Genomic DNA, 13,053 nt, shown 5'->3' with positions numbered 1-13,053 from the left:
CTACTTGTTGAGCGTTGAATCTGGTTTGAGGCAACGACGGTCTTAGAATAGCGCACGAGGACGGCCACGAAGCCCTGCGCCATCGTTCAATTCGGCGAACACCATGGTCTACCATGGTCCGAGTCGCGGATGCATGGTATGCCGGAAGAGGCGCGTGAAGTGCGATGAGGTACGACCACACTGCGGCAACTGTGTCCGTCGAAGACAGCAGCAACTTTGTGTATACCGCAGTGGGTCCGACAAAGGTGGTCGGCGGGGCAGTGAAGAGTCCAAGACCACACATGAACACTCCGACCATTCAGTGAACGAGGAGGATGATACAATACCATTTGGTGGGCTCAAACCCATCCTCGTCCTCCGATCATGAGTGCTAAATCTCAGTAGAGCCGAACGTAGTCCTACCGTTTGCGAGCTTGCAGCGTCAGAGCCACGACGGCGAATTCGAGTCGTTGTGCTTCTTCTTCACGAATTATGTCAACATACCACGAGAGAGCCATACAAACCTTTTCTTGGAAGCATTGCAACCTGTGTTCAATGCCTCGTCGCCAGACTCACCACTTCGACACGCTACTACCGCCGTGGCAGTCACAATTTCCGACTTTTGGAGGACGCTCGGGCCTTACTCTGGCAATTCGAGGAGGTCATGGGCTCGTGCCGTTGCAGCAACGCGAAGTGCGATTTTTGACCCGGAGCTATCTCGCAGCGATGAGTTGCTGGCCGCGATATTCATGCTTGACTTTTATCAGGGCCTCAACCGACGGTATGTGAACCTTCAAGAAGATCCAGACCTGCATCAGAAGGCTGCGGTTGCGTTAATTCAAGCGCGTGGAAAGGACAACGTGAAGACAGACTCTGCTCGACGGTTGTACACGTCGCTGAGGTCGAAATACATCTTCTCGCATCTGCAGGCACGAAAACGCTTGAGCTTAGATGGAGCACTGAACCTACCGATAGAACCAGGAGACTGGCCGACAACCAAACTGGATATGGTGATGCTGGAATTAGCCAACCTTTTGGCCGATATCGAGGACTTCTCCCAAAGGAGCCTTGCGTTCGGCGCTTTACATGCCGACATGATCGAGATGGACGACACAACAGAAGCAGAAGCGTTTCTGACGAGGTGCTTTGAGATCAAAGCAGAGATGGGATCGTGGAGGCAAAGTGTTCCGCCCTCGTGGGAGCCACATCGAATAACAGACATGGAGTCAATCCACCACTCGATTCGTGCCGTTGGCCTGTACAACGGACTGTGCGACGTATACAGCTCTCATACTGTGGCGCAGATGATGAACTTCTGGCGAACGATACACATCACGTTGCTTCGGGTGATCAAGCATCTTTCTTGGCAGGTCGGGCCGCAGTTCATGCTGGAGAGTGCGCCAACGGACGCCGAGATCGACGATGAGATCCAGAAGCTCGCGGACGACATATGTGCTTGTGTGCCATTCCACGTGGGGAGTCGCACAACGTTTTGTTACCCATACGAAGCCCAGAATTACCCGCCAGTGCCAGGCTGGCTGAGAGAGTCAGCCGATTATATTGACGGGTTGGGCAATCCGACTCTCTTGACCGATTCAGACCATGCAAGAAGTGCTGCAGCGGCAGGTGGTTGGTTTCTGCTGACTCCCATGACGACTTTGATGGAATACAGCCAGCCGTTTCCCTTAACGCCAGGTGCTGACAAGAGGTCAATTTTGGAGCCGATCAAGTTGCGGCCGGGCCAACTGCGGTGGATCACATCGCAGTGTCGGCGCATCCACAAGATCTACCTCATTCCGTGGCCATACGGAACGACAAATCCAAGCACACTGGGAAGCTTGTCAACCTTGTCGCCGTACTGGGCGTTTCGAGAGGAAGGTTTTGCAAATCCAGCCGCTGATTCGATATCGGTGCCAGTCCACGAGATTGTCGTGTGAGCGTGCAGGTTTGGATCCGTAGCTTCCACCGAATCGCCTAGTCGTCAACTTACAATCATCTCCATTGCATGTACTGAGTGTTAGTGAAGCTACTTCGGTAATCGTGATACAACGCGTCGGATTCTTTTTGCGATGGACGTGCTCGGACTAACAATATTCCGTGCCGAATAGTGATCAAGACTCCATCGCCAAGCAGCTGTGCCAAGAGTTTCGACTCCCACCAAGAGCCTGCGCAGTCTGCAACGACACACGACTTTCCGCAACCACGCCTTCCACCCCTTCTCACTCTATCCTGGCCAGCTAATACTCCGTCACCATGACCAAGGGTACTAGCTCCTTCGGCAAGCGCCACAACAAATCACACACCCTCTGCAGACGGTACGAATGCCTCGAGAAACACCGAAGAAAAAAGCTCGAACTAACACCCACGATCACAGATGCGGTAGAAGATCATGGCACATCCAGAAGAGCACCTGCGCGAACTGCGGCTATCCCGCTGCTAAGGTCCGGAAATGTATGGAACAACCACCAAATCAGCAGTAAAGGAAGCAAAAGACTGACAGACATCAGACGAATGGAGTGAGAAGGCCAAGCGCAGAAAGACTACTGGCACAGGTCGCATGAGATATTTGAAGGGCGTTTCTCGCAAATTTGCGAATGGTTTCCAGACTGGCGCGTACGTCGACTCCTTCCGTCTGGACTCAATGGTCGCAGCAGCAAGAAAAGCAACGGACTAACACATTTCACAGACCCAAGGGTGCTCGTGGACCAGCAAAGGCATAATTTGATTTGTGGACGAGGCGAACGAGATAGCATGATATTCTGCGTCTGTGAGGCTGCCAATCGGTGATGGGAATTCGACGATGAGGAATTGGTACGAGCATCATGCACCACGGAGAAGGAGCCACCGAGCAGGCAAATCCTATGTCCTTAGCAGGTTAAGGAGCGCCAGCCTCCTTGCAATTGAGCAAAGCAGTCACAGTCTGAAGAGGTGGCGGTCGCGACTGCGTCTGTCCGTGATTTGAGCCGGCAGGCTCACAAGACACTTCTGCCTTCTGCACATCCCAAAAACCAATAAAAGCGAATTTCGACCGCCCAAAAATTCTTGTCGTTCTTCTTACAACCAACTGTACGATGTAGTCATGTCGAGAGACATCATCCCTCCTGTGCTTGTTCCATACATTAGACGTGATGGTACTGGCGAGTCTTCGCTCTCTTTGGTAACTTCGACCTTGACAAATCCTCCACATTGGCTGCTGCTTCGACACCTGTATGCTGGTCTCACATCCTCACCACCAAACGCCACATCATCCACCAACACCGTCGTGCTCGTCAGCCTTCTACAATCGAGGGATTGCTGGCTTGAGCTATGTAAGAAAACAGGGGTGGACCTCGTATCCCTGACCAAAAGCAAACAGCTCGTCTACATCGATGGCGTTGACCTCGACTCGAACCCATCCGAAATCAGCAAAAGCATCTTTCCTGTCATAAAATTTACCAGCCTAGATCTAGACGACCTTCTAAGAATAATCACCACCACTATTTCCTCCATAACGCACACCAAGTCTCACACAACTCTAATAATTGATGGCATCGACTTCCTCCTCGCCTTACAACCAGATACCATAACGACCGCCCAACAAACCCTATCCACCCTCTTCCACCTCGCTACACACACCATCGTGACGCTCCACGCCGACGGCCCTTTCTTACACAACCACTCCTCCACGATCTCAACACCGCTAGAGAAGGCCCAGGCCTCGCTTCTCACGACGCTTGCGCATCAAGCCACTTATGTCTTTCAGCTGAGAGGTCTGAGCACGGGAGCGGCTAAGGGAATCACTGGTGTCTTACGTGTGACGCGCGGAGGAGGATTTGACGATGATAGTGAGGAAGGTGGAAGTGCAGAGGGGGTGGATGGGGAGTGGTTGTATCAGTGGAAAGGGGATGGGGGTGTCCATTTGTGGGTTCGCGGCGAATGAAAGACTAAGTGTGCGTCGTTGAGGTAACGCGGTCTGCAAGGTCAAGTGAGGGCATTGTCGTGCAGGCTCGGTCTTTGCGAGGATGATTTGCACTCGTGGGCTTGCTTGATGGCGCTTGTGCATAAGTATTGGCCGTTAACGGAACCGTAGACGTAGTGGAGCATAATTGATATGGTAGAGGCTCGAGGCTGCTACAGGCACCGACTACAGAAGACTGCATATTTAGATAGGTATCGAGACTTCTCGCGATTGTCGCGACGAGGACGAAGACCGAAATCACAGTCAAGTTTGTCTTTCCCACTGTCTGATGCGCCATGGCAAGCCGCTCTGACTGTACTTCCATGCGCTGCTGCATCGTCCTACCTGCATGCCCAAAGGAAGACTGAGCCATTTCCCCAGACTTGACCTCGGTGGTGGCTTGCCGAACGGCGCCCAATCATTAGGACCTGCAGTAACCCACAACGCCAACCCTAGGCGAAAACTTGAGCTCGGTCTTCCGAGTACCGAGCGAATCTGGCTCCCATGACGCTGTTCCAGAGCAGTCCGTGTCCGCGCTGCAGCACGATGTGAAAACACCGAGGAGCATCTTGAGTTCACGAGATCATCCTCGTGAGAGCTAGGGAGATTTTCTTGACTTGCCTCAATTCCCTTGGACGACGGCGGCTTCCTTTCCTTGTCTATACACATTCTCATATAGTATTGTTAATAACAGCGAAGCGAATCGTCACCATCGGTCACGTCTCGAGCCCACATCGCCCTTCACGATTAGAACCCTCCTACGCACTACCCAGGGGTATCCGACAGCAGTCTGATCAACTACATACTTTGCGGGCCCGCTGTCAACTAACACCCTGTCGATCCCAGTGTCGTAACGACCATATAGCGTGACCGAGCACCGCACCCACACGCAAGGACCTTCAGAATCTTCAGGACCAGAAGCCTCGGGCAGTAACAACCTGCTGACGGCACCTACCACGGTCCCGCCCGTTCTCTGTCTTCTCACCCGCTTGCAAACGGCGAGCGAACTGAATCGAGCAATTTGGACATAGTCGAACCCCAGAAATGACATCCCGCTTCGCAGGCCGTCGCCTCTTACGGCCACTCCTCTACACAGCCGGATTCGGCACTATAGCCACCGGCGCATTCTACATAGCATACAGACCAATATCCGTGCCGGGGTCAGAAGGAGCCGCTGTGGCCCTCCGATTCACAGAAGATGGCACAGTCATCCCACCCGAGTTCCCTCACCTACGCAGTCGAGCTACCATGCTGTCAGAGCTCCGGAGAAGCGGTGGGAACGTGAACGAAGACGGATCGACAGCTGTAGCCACAGAAGCCGCCGTAGAGGGCGTGAAAGAGACTGCGAAGAAAGGATGGAGTGGCATCAAGCAGCTCGGCAGACAAACTTCTGTGGACCCGCGACCTGATATTCCAGGCGCTGGGCCTGGAACGGTGATCACGAAAAACGAAGCAGCAGAAGCATCAGACGATGGAGAGTATGATCTACTCGTCATTGGCGGCGGAGCCACAGGCAGCGGCATAGCTTTGGACGCCGTGACAAGAGGATTGAAGGTGGCATTGGTGGAACGCGACGACTTCGCTTCAGGCACTTCATCGAAATCTACAAAACTCGTACACGGAGGTGTGCGGTATCTGGAAAAGGCCGTTTGGGAGCTCGACTACAACCAATATGCTCTTGTCAAGGAGGCGTTGCGGGAAAGGAAATATTTCTTGGATACAGCACCGCATCTATCGAGCTGGCTGCCGATCATGATCCCCATGCAGAAGTGGTGGCAAGCGCCGTACTTCTGGGCTGGCGCAAAGGCGTATGATATGTTAGCTGGGAGCGAAGGCATCGAGAAGAGCTACTTCTTGACCAAATCGAGAGCTGTGGAAGCGTTCCCGATGTTGAAGAGCGATGATCTGGTAGGAGCGATGGTCTACTATGACGGCGCGCACAACGACAGCCGCATGAACGTAAGTCTGGCTGCGACAGCAGGACTTTACGGCTGCACCGTTGCCAACCACGTCGAGGTCACAGGTCTCTGCAAGGACGAGACCACAGGCAAGCTCAATGGAGCATGGGTCAAGGACGTTCTCCAAGAGAAGGACGGCAAGCAGGGTGTCAAGAGCTTTCGCATCAAAGCCAAGGGAGTGATCAACGCGACTGGGCCCTTCAGCGACTCAATCCGCAAGATGGACGATTCATCAGTACAAGAAATTGTTGCACCGAGCAGTGGTGTACACGTTGTCCTACCAGGCTACTACAGCCCCCAGCAGAACAGCATGGGCCTGATCGATCCCTCAACATCAGACGGACGTGTGATCTTCTTCCTCCCCTGGCAAGGCAACACCATTGCCGGAACAACAGACGCACCTTGCGAGATCAACCCGAATCCGATTGCAGGCGAGGATGAGATCAGCTGGATTCTCAACGAGATCAAAGCTTACTTGTCCCCTGACATCAACGTCCGCCGTGGTGATGTCCTCGCAGCATGGTCCGGGATCCGGCCCTTGGTCAAAGACCCCAAAGCCAAGAACACCGAATCGCTGGTCCGCAACCATCTCGTCACCATCAGTGACTCTGGACTTCTGACTTGCGCGGGCGGCAAGTGGACCACATATCGTCAGATGGCAGAAGACGCCGTCGATGAGTCCATCAAGGTCTTCGGGCTGAAGACTTCCGCCATCACAGACGCCATTCGTGTCAGCGGCACCGAGATGATCGACGATGCCGCGCCTTTGGATGGCACATGCCAAACACATCAAGTCCGCCTCGTGGGCGCACACGGCTTCAGCAGCACACTGTTCATCAACCTGATCCAGCACTACGGCCTCGAGACAGAAGTCGCCAAGCATCTCGCTGAGAACTACGGTGACCGTGCATGGACGGTCGCGGCCCTCGCGTCGCCGACCGAAGAGCGCTTTCCTGTTCGCGGCAAACGACTATCCCCGTTATATCCATTCATAGATGGCGAAGTGCGTTATGCCGTGCGGCATGAGTTCGCGCAGCGCGCGGTCGATGTCATTGCGAGACGGACGCGGTTGAGCTTCCTGAATGCGCAAGCCGCACTGGAGGCGCTACCAAAGGTGATCGATATCATGGGCGAAGAGCTGGGCTGGGGAAAGCACAGGAAGGGCGTCGAGTGGACCGAGAGTGTGAAGTTCCTGGCGAGCATGGGCTTGCCAAAGAGTAAGTTAGGTCTCAGCAGGGAAGATGTAGAGAGTGGGAAGGCTGGGTTTGCGACCGAGTACGAGAGGAAGCTGTACAGTCGGCATGGTAAGTCCTGATCCCCTGCGTTTTGTGCGTGAGTTGTGTTCGCTGCTTGTTTAGTGGAGACGATGTTTGCGAACAGTCTTGGGACGATGCTGGTGCGTGTGTTTTTGCTAGCGTTGATCTACTTTGCAGTCTGATGCTGACCTGAAGATGGTACAGATGGTCCAGCAGATACATTGGAGAGCGACTCGAAGCTCAAGCCCGGGCAAAATCCCGTTCTCACGAAAGAGGGCGAGGACAAGGTCGTATAAACGCGCATAGCCGACATTGACTCGTGAAGCCATAAGGCTCTTCTTCGCGCCTTTAGAGTGCTCCTGCATTATTGGCGCCTTGGATTTGGTTGATTGTTGTCTTCGGTCTAGGATGCCAGATCGCATAGGAATTCTTGGGTGGGCGTAAGGAGTTGATATACGACGTGTGGTTCTTATGCGCGACCACCGACTGAGAGCATATTCGTTGCAGACGCTGGCGGGAAGAAAGTCCAAATCACTGCAGTGAGGCTGAGCAAATGGGTTTATCGACCATGTCGTTAACGGAATTGATTCTCAAAGCTCCTGCATCAGGTGTATCGAACGGACGGTCGAGGGCATTTACTGAACAAGAATCGACCGATGTCTTGGGGCTGCCTGCTCCCATCTGCAGCACCAAGGATCAGGGCACGAGATGCTCGAAGGTGATTTAGACACACGAGCCCACGACTCCATGCCTGACAGCACCGCAAAAAGTGAAAAGCAGACAACTATTAATTTGATACATATTTCAACTTGAACCTTCACGCCACAGGAAGACGTTACTGTCATGCACTCTCACGGGTTCCCCCAACATGGATCTGGTCTGCCTCCCACTTTAGTCCCACTGATCTGCCTTTTCCACTTTCGAAGCGACATGGATGCACCTTCGCTGGGCCGAGCACCTTCCCGGAATGAGCAATCCCTCGGACCTACTTGAATGAAGTACCACCTAGGTAGCACCTACCACACTACCCACATTGCGCCGTCCTCGGCTCGCTGCTGCCGCTTCTCTCCATTCCCTGCAGCTCCGCCTACCAGACAAACAGGACAGAAATTGTTTGTACTACCTAGATAAGAATTTCAGAAGCGTGAGGCATCACGAAATCGACATGGAGGAATATTTTTGGTGCCGGCGATCACTCCACGGACACGAGACCAGCAGCGTAGGCGGCTACGCAGTCCGCTACATGGGCCGAGAGGCGGTTGGCGATGTCAGTGACCGGCGGTTTTGGGCCCGCTGCTCGGGACCTGCTGACGCCAACTTGGCACATGTCTTCCTCGGTGCCCCCATTCACCGCGCGGTCGCGGACGTGTCGGCCGTGCAGAAGAGAGCAACACCGACGAGTCGGAGGGGTAATTCATGATGAGGACAGGGGCTCGATGGTGCGTCTCGACTGCTTCGGAGGACCTCCGAAACAGACATCCTTCGACAGCGACATGGACGAGGATACAGAGGCGTACTGGCGATAACGGCACAGTGAGAGGAAACTGCAGCGACAGGAAACTACAGCGACAGAAAATTACAGCAACAGGAGACTACAGCGACAGGAAACTACAGCGACAGGAAACTACAGCGACAGGAAACTACAGCGACAGGAGACTACTTGGCTACGGCGACAGCACACTACAGCTCAGACCGTCCAGTGGCAGCGACGTACGGCTCACGACTACACCGAGGGATTTTACTCATGACGAGGACAGGCGGAACAAATGGCAGCTAGGTACAAACAGCGACACACGTCTACAGCAGCGACAACAAGATCATCTCCGGCGACGACATGAGAAGAACACACCCCCGAAGGCTTCGCAGAAAGCAAAGCCAGCCGATGGTGCACACACATATGACTTCAAATACCAACATATCTCGTTGCTCAAGTATGGCAAAATTCGAAATATGGCAATATTATTCGACGTATGTTGTACAAAGGAAGGAAAGATCTTTCTGAGGAGAGCGAGGGCAGAGCCTGTATATATAGCGCTCTGGTTGTGAGAGCACATGTCAGTCTGAAGGGAACATGTGAGTCAGAAGGGTAGGAGCTGAATGTTGTTTGCTGTTGGCTGCACAAGCTGAGGTATGAAATGTGCTCAGGAGAGGTTTCCGCTCCACCCTGCCCCCCACTATACGCTTGTCCAAACACAACAATCGCTCAATGAGGCAGGTCAGCTTCCCACTGTGCTCATTCATCTGATTTGGCGGAGCCTCCGGCGACATCAGAGCTGAGTCACAATTGAACTGAGCAGGATTTCCGCTCCACCCCCCTCAGCTCCTCCACCACATTCTCCACCCAGCTCCAATTAGCGGCAAGACACAGCCCAAGCAGGCAGGCCAACTTCCCGTTGCGCACTTCTATCTGTTTTTGCGGATCTCCAGCGACGTCACCACCGGTGCGCCTGCATTTGTGACTCACATTAACAGGTTCCAGCTGAGTCGTCTGAATTCAGAAGCAATTCCCGCTCCGCTGCTAGAATCGCGAGCCAGCATGTGCACTTCCTATCCAATCGTGCAGCTGAACGGCTTGCCAGCATGCCGAGCATTCTCGTGGATATTGATGGCACTCGAGTAGATGCCCGCCACGAACTAGAGAACCGTATGTCAGTACCGCTGGCTTCGAATCGGACCAGAGCCCTCCTCAACAGAAGGGAAGCAACTTACAATGACAGCTCCAACAACAAAACATCCCACGTTCACCATCGTCAAGACAACCTTCTTCCATCCCCATTCCCATTTCCCTCTCCTCTTCAGCTTCGGGTTGTTGCCGCTTACCCCTTTCCACTCAAGTTCGTAGTTCATCCAAAGCCAAAACACGCCTATCACAATTGTCAGCATGAACCCTGTCTCGGGAGATGAACAACAGCCGGGAAGCTGATGGCGCGCCCAATTTTCAAGGGAAGCATACCTTGTATTCCGTAAGTGAACCAGCTCCCAAACAACGCCCCTGTCAACCCGACCAGATCATGAAACACAGGCACGATTTCCGCTATCAGCCACGCAACTATCCACAAAGTTGCCGCGATGGCGATCCAAATCCCACGAGCCTTGAAGGTCTTCTCATGCATGAGAGTCTGCCCCGAGGAGGAGGAACGGAGGAGGCGCACGTAGAGCCATTTGACAGCGACGTGGCCGTTGATTACGCCGGCGATGAGGATTGTGGGGAGGGCGATGCCGCTGATTGGTTCACGTTAGCTTGTGGTCAAGAAGATCTAATGAAGAGAGTTGGCGGAGTGAGTGCTATAGCTTTGCGATGAAACGGATTTGTACTTACAAGGCAATCTTGCGTGGCAGCGAAGAGGTGCTGAGTAGGCAGGTGATGCAACAGAATCGCCGGCGTAAATGTACTGCACGACCAATCAGTGACCCGGAAGCGTATGACACACCAGCAGTGCGATGCCGCAGCTCAGCACGGCAGGTATAGCGATGTGTAGAAATAGTGACCACGGCTCCGCCGTCGTGGTGAGAGCACTTACTGCCAATTGTCAGCACCAAGTCTGCCTCAGATCCAGGCAACAACCCTCACCAATGACGACTGCCGTAACAATATACATGCTAATATCCGACACCTGTAAGAACGTCAAGGCCTTGGGAAAGTCCTTCGGGTCCTTCAGTTCCGAGATGAATGCGAAAAAGGCCACATGCCCGGCGTAAGCGAAGACGATGTTGCACACCGCACTAAAAGCCTGGTGAAACTGCAGATCCTTCTTCGGCCACAGCGCAATCTGTGGCGTGTTGGTGGGAGCAAGATCTACACCGAGCCCGACAGTCGAGCTAGAGACCCAGCCCGGCCGCTCCATCGAAATGGCAATCATGGTGACAAGAACCGCCCCGATAATGCTCAAGAAGCTCGCGACGGAGTAGTAGCTCACATGCCTCAACGTCCTCGGTATTGTGAGGGCAAAGCTCAGCACGAACCCGCCGAAGAGATAGACCACAGCGCAGACACCCTTGCCCGTTGGTATCAATGTATTCATCGCCACGCCAAATGAGAGGATATGGGCGCCATGATGAAGACGATGAAGAGGATCTGGCCGGCATGATGACCTCGCTGAGGATCCGACCTGAGATGAGCTGGCCTGCGTCCGCCATAGAGTGGATGTTTTCGTGGCGCAGACGTAGTTGGCCGATCACGTAACCGGTATAGGTGGCGAGGATGCCGAAGAACAGGAGCAGGATCAGGCCTGGGATGAGGCCTAGGGTGGCGAGGGCGGCGGGGAGGGCGAGGATGCCAAGGGAGATTGTCTCTGCTACCATGAGCATGCCTGCTCGCCTGTGGCAATGTCAGTTGGGGTGGATTGCTCAAGCTGTTATGGGAGAAGGGCGTAGATAGAAGCGGCACTGTGAGGCGACCTGTGGACATAGCACCTTCGCGGCCACGCCTCAAAAGTGGGACAGCGTCTCCCTGAACTAAATGTAACCATAAAACAAGGAGTGATAGAACGTAAGGCTGGGCGGGATGAAACATGGACTTACCACCAAGTCAAACTCATATAATTGACCCCTCCCTCAACATGACCAGCAAAAGGATTGTCAGCACCCACCGCGCCACCAACTACTGGCTCAGCGGCGGACGAGAGAGTCCTGACCTGCCTGACAGCAGACAACTCCTCCAAAGTCTCCTTCGTCCAAGCAGAGGCATCTCGCGCGAACCTCCTCTCGCTAGCCCTGGTCTGCGCCGCAATTGTGGGCTTGGACATTCTCCTCGGGCCACCCTGAACGTCGCCAGGCTCTACAGGCTCGAACGCAGTCGTAGCGTCGGAATCATGTCTAAGCGCAGCTGGAGACTGAACTTTAGACATTCTTCTCGGACCTCCTTGCACGTCACCAGGTTCAGGCGTCGTCGAGAATTCCGAATGATGGCACAAATCTCCCGCGGGCTGATATGGTGTAGACGCGGTCATTGACTCCGGTGAAGTCCTTGGGTGCAGATTCGTGAATCGTTGCTGGCCGTCGCCGTAGGGGTCGCTCACGATTGTGGACGGCCCGAGAGGCTACACGCGCAGGAGTCTGCGGCGCCTGTTCCTGGTCCTGTGGGTCTTGCTGTTGCTGCTCTCGCTGTCGCTGATGCAAGTGATATTGTCGATTTCGTCTGCAGCGAGTCCGGTGTCTTCGAAGATCAGATGGATCAATGGGGTTGTTGAGTGACGCTTCACTGTTCTTTGTTCTGACGCTCTTGTTGGTGGTGAAGCTGGTAAGAGACAGACGAGAGGAGAGCCTCTTCAGTCCAATACTCTTGGTCTCGTCCTCGTTGTGAAGGGCAGGGGATAATTCGAGTTGCGAGCGGGAGAATGAATTGATGCACGCGGTAAAGGCTCCGGAGAGGTACTTGAAGATGGATCGAAAGAGCATGAGGGTTGCCTTGATGATGAGCCGTGAAACTACCTTCGAAATTGGCAGCGAGAGTACCTTCAGGATTAGCAGCTAATAGTCAGTTGCAATTCTGTGTTGTTATCTGGAGCATGCCTGAAAGATGTGGAAGGCACACTGTTAGAGCCAAGATGAGAAAGAGACGGATCAACCACACAGATAAGATCAGAATAATAACAATGGCTGGGGCATATTGCTCAAAACGAGGGGATGACCCCGTCAGATCACATTCAGCTGTATGGGTACCACGAAAGAGGTAACTTCGATGCCATTCTGGTGATGCTGCGGTGTTGCAGCCTCCGACCAGACTTCAGTGGGTCATTGTTGATTCGCTATCGGACTCCAGGGCCGCAGGCGTACAGGCTGCCTGCATTGCTGTGAGCTGAGACCGAAGTGAAAGGTTCTTCGAGCATGTATTGTATGCAGTTATGCCTTTCGCCGAGCGGCCGAGAAGCACCGAAGGCCGCCCGATGGGTGCATCGCCTGGCGAGCTGCTTCAAGCAGCCGT

The 13,053-nt window shown here is 53.9% G+C and overlaps 6 protein-coding genes across 6 annotated transcripts; 4 read left to right on the top strand and 2 right to left on the bottom strand.

Moving 5' to 3' along the window:
- Nucleotides 1-103: 103 nt before the first annotated feature.
- On the top strand, nucleotides 104-1,916 carry AB675_5760 (uncharacterized protein; the record flags this gene model as incomplete). The annotated part of the gene is made up of 2 exons (XM_018146000.1): nucleotides 104-332; nucleotides 385-1,916. 2 exons carry the CDS (start codon nucleotides 104-106, stop codon nucleotides 1,914-1,916), a joined length of 1,761 nt encoding a protein of 586 aa, XP_017998835.1.
- Nucleotides 1,917-2,232: 316 nt separating this feature from the next.
- AB675_5759 (60S ribosomal protein L37) lies at nucleotides 2,233-2,699 on the top strand (the record flags this gene model as incomplete). Its single annotated transcript, XM_018145998.1, has 4 exons — nucleotides 2,233-2,294; nucleotides 2,354-2,430; nucleotides 2,487-2,592; nucleotides 2,666-2,699. 4 exons carry the CDS (start codon nucleotides 2,233-2,235, stop codon nucleotides 2,697-2,699), a joined length of 279 nt encoding a protein of 92 aa, XP_017998680.1.
- A 359-nt stretch (nucleotides 2,700-3,058) lies between these two features.
- AB675_5758 (uncharacterized protein) lies at nucleotides 3,059-3,898 on the top strand (the record flags this gene model as incomplete). Its single annotated transcript, XM_018145997.1, has 1 exon — nucleotides 3,059-3,898. One exon carries the CDS (start codon nucleotides 3,059-3,061, stop codon nucleotides 3,896-3,898), a length of 840 nt encoding a protein of 279 aa, XP_017998884.1.
- A 1,062-nt stretch (nucleotides 3,899-4,960) lies between these two features.
- Nucleotides 4,961-7,426, top strand: AB675_5757 (Glycerol-3-phosphate dehydrogenase, mitochondrial; the record flags this gene model as incomplete). Its single annotated transcript, XM_018145996.1, has 2 exons — nucleotides 4,961-7,178; nucleotides 7,335-7,426. The coding sequence occupies 2 exons, from the start codon at nucleotides 4,961-4,963 to the stop codon at nucleotides 7,424-7,426; spliced, it is 2,310 nt and encodes a 769-aa protein (XP_017998880.1).
- Nucleotides 7,427-9,677: 2,251 nt separating this feature from the next.
- AB675_5756 (N amino acid transport system protein) lies at nucleotides 9,678-11,977 on the bottom strand (the record flags this gene model as incomplete). Its single annotated transcript, XM_018145995.1, has 8 exons — nucleotides 9,678-9,764; nucleotides 9,840-9,994; nucleotides 10,084-10,352; nucleotides 10,446-10,522; nucleotides 10,562-10,650; nucleotides 10,702-11,125; nucleotides 11,223-11,448; nucleotides 11,652-11,977. The coding sequence occupies 8 exons, from the start codon at nucleotides 11,975-11,977 to the stop codon at nucleotides 9,678-9,680; spliced, it is 1,653 nt and encodes a 550-aa protein (XP_017998742.1).
- A 31-nt stretch (nucleotides 11,978-12,008) lies between these two features.
- AB675_5755 (uncharacterized protein) lies at nucleotides 12,009-12,527 on the bottom strand (the record flags this gene model as incomplete). Its single annotated transcript, XM_018145994.1, has 1 exon — nucleotides 12,009-12,527. The coding sequence occupies one exon, from the start codon at nucleotides 12,525-12,527 to the stop codon at nucleotides 12,009-12,011; it is 519 nt and encodes a 172-aa protein (XP_017998711.1).
- Between the last annotated feature and the right edge of the window lie 526 nt (nucleotides 12,528-13,053).

This window comes from Cyphellophora attinorum (assembly GCF_001299255.1).
Source record: "Cyphellophora attinorum strain CBS 131958 chromosome Unknown Contig17, whole genome shotgun sequence".
NCBI lineage: Eukaryota > Fungi > Ascomycota > Eurotiomycetes > Chaetothyriales > Cyphellophoraceae > Cyphellophora > Cyphellophora attinorum.
The sequence above is the reverse complement of the archived record's forward strand: the minus strand, read 5'-3'. Positions and strand labels throughout refer to the sequence as shown.